At 50.4% G+C, this 5,880-nt stretch overlaps 1 protein-coding gene across 1 annotated transcript in view; it reads left to right on the top strand.

The window, feature by feature from the left end:
- Positions 1 to 5,395, top strand: part of Npw (neuropeptide W) — an 11,001-nt gene extending 5,606 nt beyond the window's left edge. Inside the window, exons 2-3 of the mRNA XM_023711414.1 lie at positions 4,415 to 4,971; positions 5,197 to 5,395. Coding sequence (XP_023567182.1) covers positions 4,415 to 4,971; positions 5,197 to 5,323 — 684 coding nt within the window. The 3' untranslated portion in view covers positions 5,324 to 5,395. The remainder of the gene's footprint in view (positions 1 to 4,414; positions 4,972 to 5,196) is intronic.
- The last annotated feature ends 485 nt before the right edge of the window (positions 5,396 to 5,880 follow it).

Genomic DNA, 5,880 nt, shown 5'->3' with positions numbered 1-5,880 from the left:
AATAAATGATAGAAGAGGCTGAATATGTAGTTCAGTGGTAGAATACCTAGCATGCCCAAGCCCTGGATTCAATCATCAGCACCACAAAAATAAATAAGAAGAAAACTGACAAAAGGGATTTGCTCATTTATTGTGTCTTTACTGCAGAGGTCTTGATCAGGGCCATGGTCTGTGCAAAAGCCCTAGCCATGACCGATTAGTTTCTAAGAGGAGTCTTTGGGGGAAAAATGAGAGGTAAGCCCAGGAAGGAGGGTCGGTTTTCATGGATTACTATATCTATCTTCAGAGTCTAGTACTTGCCCCAGTGGAGCTTTGGCTCCCAATCTCAAAGGCTTTGTCATCAGGCACATTGAGCTCCATGTGAGGTAGGGCATGAAGCTCTTCTACATCCCAAACCAGGGGTATAATCTTATTTTTTGCTCTCCTGGCCCAGCCCTGCCTTTCCACACCCTACTTTATGGGCATTCCCTTCCTCTGTGCCATGCAGCCTTTATCCTTTCACTGTACCCTGCTATCTTCACTTCCTCAGGCCAGAGGGTCATAAATAAGATGGCAGAACATGCTGCCATTTTTTAAGCCACAAGAAGCTTCTCACTTTGTGAATCACTGTTTTTGAAATTTATTCATGCTGTATTTCAATTTTTCAACTGCCAGTGGACTTCCATCACAGCATAAACAATTCTTTTCATGCTGTTTTGTATTCCCCAGGCTACCTCTATGAGACATTGAGATCCTTTGTAGCTGAGCCACAGTCCCCTGGGGGTCCTTGATTCAGAGTGGGCGACACCACTAGGGGCCCCTGGGCAGCATGACTCTGGTTTGTACCACCCACCACACACTCCAGGTGGTTGTCAAGGACCTGAAGTCTCAGGAGAGCACAGTGGGGGCTGCTCTTGGTGGCCCAGTCCCAGTGGTCCTCCAGGTTCCAGGCTGCCAGGCAACTTTCCCTGCATTCCCCTGCTTGCACCTTCATCTCAGTCCTTTTCCTGACAGTTTGGGGGTTGGCCAGCCTCTATAACAGCAGCAACGGGTCCTAGCTACGAGTATTTATTGAGCACCTAATGGGTGCCAAGCCCCACAACTGGATTATTAATGCAATAAAATGACAAAGTAGCCACTATTACTATCCCCAGTTTCAAAAGAGGAAACTGAGGCAGAAGAGGTTGTGGTACTTTACCCTCCCCACCTCCCGCCCCGCCCTGCACACACACACATACAATCAATCCTGAGACAGATTTGAATCCAGCCACCAGGCTCCAGGATCAGGTTCTCACAAGTTCTGGCTACTGTTCAAGAGGTGCCTACTGCTAGTTGTAAACTTCTCCAGGGGCTTGCCAGGCCCCCATTGCTCTCCTGCTCCAAGAGCAGGTGCCTTTCCCGGTCTCTTACACCCTCTGTGTCCCTGAAGACAGACATTCTTCATTCTGCCAACCTGAGGCTTTCTACTAAGGATCTGATTGCACCTTACTCCCACTGTGTTCCCCACAGACGTTCCAGAACAAATCAATTCTTAGGATTTTGGCTCCCCTCCATAGCATTGTTTAAAAGTCAAAATAAGGCATTTTTGTGACATTCAGCCAGCTATTCTGGGTGATAGCCCTTCCATCCTAGAATCATGGCCCTGCCTATAACCTTGCAGAGGATCGCCCCTCACCCAGCATTGGTGAACACTTCTGTGACTTATTTGAAGGCAAGATTGGCCACACTGTAGCACTATACCCAAGATTCGGCTGGTTCCTCCAAACCCTGCTGAGATTAATACAGCTATTTAGGACCTGAAGAAAACAGTCAGTGGTGCTCAAACTGGTAGCTTCAAGTAGCTCACAGTCAAGGAAGCTGTGCTGAATGGTCTATTGGCCACTGAAGTGTGGATGTAGTTTTATATCGGAGTGATCATAGGCAAGAATGACATCATTCGGCTGGGGAGATAGCTCAGCAGTCTAAGCTCCTGCCTGGCAAGCTCAAAGACCTGGGTTCCATTCCTGTTACCACATGCTCAATACAAGTCTGAGATGCCTAGTAAGACCCTGTACCAAATAAATAAATAAAAGATTAAAAAAGAAAGAAAGAAAGAAAGAAAGAAAGAAAGAAAGAAAGGCATCACTGGCTACAATATTCAAAAACCAATCTTTAGTCTAGTATGGTGACATACATCTATAATCCCAGCAATGGGGAGATAGCTCAGTAGAATAAGTGCTTGCCTGGCAAGCACAAGGGCCTGAGTTCAATTCTTGGTTCCATAAAAAATAAATAAATAAAATAAAATAAATAGATATACCAAAAAAAAAAAAAACCCCTTCTGATTGCTAGGATTACAGGAGTGTGACATCATGCCCAGCTCCTAGAAGGTACCTTTTTTTTTTTTTTTTTTCCTTTTTAAAACAATCTTTCTATGTAGTTTAGGCTGACCTTGAACTCACTAAGTAACCTAGGCTGGTCTTTTTTTTTTTTTTTTTTTTTTTTGTAGTTAGTACAGGGTCTACAGGGTTTCACTACACAGATCAGACTCAATGATTCTCCCGTTTTCAGCCTCCCAAGCACTGGGATTACAGGTGCACATCACCATGCCCAGTCTCAATCATGTCTCAGTGCATCCCAGGGGTGGGGCCAATATTGCATACTGGGGATTGAATCCCGGCTGCTGTGCTTTGCCTAAGAAGGTGCTTTAATCCACTGAGCTATCTCACTGGCTCTTACTAGACTGATCTTAAACTCCAGAAATCCTCCTGTCTCTGCCTTCCTAATGCTGGGATAACAGGTATATGCCACCATGCTCAGCCTCTAGAAGGCTGTGTGTATGTCTTTTGTTTTTGTACCAGGGATTGAACTCAGGACTTTGTGCTTGCCAGGCAAGCACTTATTCTACTGAGCTATCTCCCTGGCCCCGATATATGTTTTTTTGGAGACAGGATCTTACTATGTAACTCAGGCTGGCCTTGAGCTCACTTTGTAGCCCAGGCTGGTGTTGAACTCACATAGATCTCCCTGACTCAGCCTCCTGAGTGCTGGGATTACAGGCATGAGCCACCATGCCTGCCCCTAAAAGGCATTTTAAAAATAGTCCCCCAGAAGGGCTAGTGAGATAGCTCAGTGGACTAGGTGCCTTCTTAGACTAGAGCAAGGACAGGGGTTTGATCCCTGACATCACATGTCACGTTGGCCTCCCCTGTCAGGCATACCAAGCGGGCCACAGAATCGAGTGTGAGTGCATCACCAAGCCCGAGTCCAGGCGTGGTGGCACAGGCCTATAATCCCAGCGCTGGGGAGGCTGAAAGCAGGAGAATCTCTGAGAATCAGAGCTGTATAAGATTGTTGTTGTGGAATCTAAAAGCTGGTCCAAGAAAAGCCTGATTGCTGAAGGAGGGAGCCAGATTATTTTGAGGGTTGGATTTACCCTGGGTTGGGGTGTGGGGTCAGGACAGACTACTTTAGGTCCTGTTCTTTGGTAGAGGTCTACTAAACCTAGGTAGTCCTAGAAGAATGCTTGAAGGGTCTGTTCAAACTAGGATCATTTTCTTTTTGTGAAACTGAGGATTGAAGTCAGGCCCTTGCGCTTGCCAGGGAAGCACTTATTCCATTGAGCCATCTCCCCAGCCCCCTATTTTGTTACTAATTAATTAATTAATTAATTTTTGCACTTGCCAGGCAGGCACTTAAGCCCCTGAGCTATCTCCCCAGCCTCAGACTAGGACCATTTTAGTGGAGTCCTGAAGGATGGAGTTTGCCAGATGGAGAGGAAAATGAATGATGTTCTCAGTACAGAAGTGGGCAAATCACAGGTTGTTGGTTAAGATCAAAATAAATGAGATTGACTGGCAAAATGGTGGTGGTGGGAGGTGATCTGTGATCAGAAAGAAGGTAACTGGGTAGTTGTCAGGGGTGGGTAGGAACTGAGGGTGCAGAATGAGCTGCCTCTTTATCTTGGAGGTCTTGGGAGAACCACTGACCCCTTCAGGGAGTACTTGAGGTGGCCAGATTTGGTGTTTCCAAGCATCCATCCTGTTACAGCTAAGAAATCGGTTGGTGCAACAGTTCTTAGAGATGAAACACACGGGGGGTGGGGGAGTGTCTTGAATAGTGTCCAGGATTCCAATTAAATCCTTTGTTACCCCACTGGAACTGAACCAGCCTCCTCTTGGCTCTGCTAGTGCCCTACTTGTAAGACCTTGGGACACGGCAGCATCCCTTGCCTTCCCCCCACATCCTGTGCCCTGAGGCCAGTGGTCTCAGGGTTCCCTCCCTGGAAGCTCCACTGGGAAAGCAGGGATGGTCCCAGTGGGGCCTCAAGAGCAGTTCCAGCTAGCGCCAATTCAATGAGATTCTCCTAGAAGCCTCCGCCCTTAGCCCAGTAGGTACTGTGGGGGCGGGCCAGGGCGGGGCCACCCAGCTAGCGGTTATAGTCTGACTCTGGGAGGACCAAGTCTTGTCCTGTATCTTGCGTCCGCTCACCAACGACCAGACCACCAGGTCCGCCGCCTTGCGCACAGATCAAACCGAACCAGTTCTTGGCCCGCCCCGCCGGGCGGCGGTAGACGTGAGCGCCCTGGCGCGGAGCCGGATGGTTCGGACCCCGGGGCTGGGGGCTCCTGGGCGCGGGCGGCTGCTCGGGGTGCTACTGTTTCTGCTCCTGCTGCCGCCGCCCGCGGGCTCCTGGTACAAGCACGTGGCGAGTCCCCGCTACCACACAGTGGGCCGCGCGGCCGGTCTGCTCATGGGGCTGCGCCGCTCGCCCTACCTGTGGCGCCGCGCGCTGCGCCCGGCCGCAGATCCCCCCGCCTGGAACACCCTGGCTCTTCGGCCCGCAGCCCGCAACGCTCTCCACCTGCTTCCCTCGGAGGTGCAGGAGCTGTGGGAGGTGCGACTCCAGAGCCCCAAAACAGGTCTCCCGATCCGTGCCCTTCGGAGTCTGCCCACCCCGGAGCTCGAGCAGAGGCTGGGCATCCATTCCTGGACCTCAGCGGTGTCAGCCAGGTAAGTGTATGAGTGTGTGTGCGCGCGCGTATCCACGACGGCAGGAGGCAAGAGGGCTTGGAAATTTGATAGAAATGTGATGGGCACCCCCACCCCCAGCCTAACTCCGTGCTGCAACTGTTTTGCCCCCGGGGCTTAGAGGAAGACTGTCAGTGACAGTACTCTGCTTTTGAAGCCAGGAGGCAGCGATCAGCCCCCTTCCCAGAGTCTTGCTGTATTTTCTAGAGCCTTTGGAGAGCAGTCTTCGTCTTTGACCCAGCCAAGGTCCCTGGAGCAAATGGCCTTCACCAGTCCTGCTTGGCTCCAGGACCACCCTGAGAACGTTAACTGCCTGCGTCAGCCCTGCGCATGAACCAGGAGCTGTTGGTGCCTCTAGGGTGTGCAACTTCCTGCTCTGGCCCATGCCTGGTATTTTGGTCAATAAAATCAGCCTGATTCCTGTGCCTCTGCTTGTGACCCTCTTCCTCTCCGATGTGTACTTTGCATCTACCTTCAGGGAGCGCATCGCTTCGCCCACGCCCTGGCAAATGTCAAGAGCCCCTTCCTTCACCAAGCGAAGGTGGTGGCTGCTCACCAGCTGCAGAAATCTGTGTCACTGCTGGGCAGATTGGGGAGCAAGGCAAAGATGCTGCTAGGGTCTAGGTCCCTTTCTCCACCAGTGATACCACTCCTGAATAGGAGGTTCATTAGACCAGGCCTCAGGAACTGATGACTGATCCTCTGAACACCTATGGGGGAAGAGACGAGGCAAATCCCATGTACCTCTGCACTTCCAGTCATTGGCACAAGCCTCAACATAAATGTGCTCTGCCCTTTTGAATTAAGAAGGATGGGGGGGGGTGCTGCCCATTAGCTCAGTTGTTTAAGTACCTGCTTAAACGAAACAATCAGGCTCAGGATACTGTGGTT

Source organism: Octodon degus, unplaced genomic scaffold (assembly GCF_000260255.1).
Source record: "Octodon degus isolate 3935 unplaced genomic scaffold, OctDeg1.0 scaffold00021, whole genome shotgun sequence".
NCBI classification, from domain to species: Eukaryota; Metazoa; Chordata; class Mammalia; order Rodentia; family Octodontidae; genus Octodon; species Octodon degus.
Note: the sequence above shows the minus strand (reverse complement) of the source record. Positions and strands in the feature narration are given on the sequence as shown.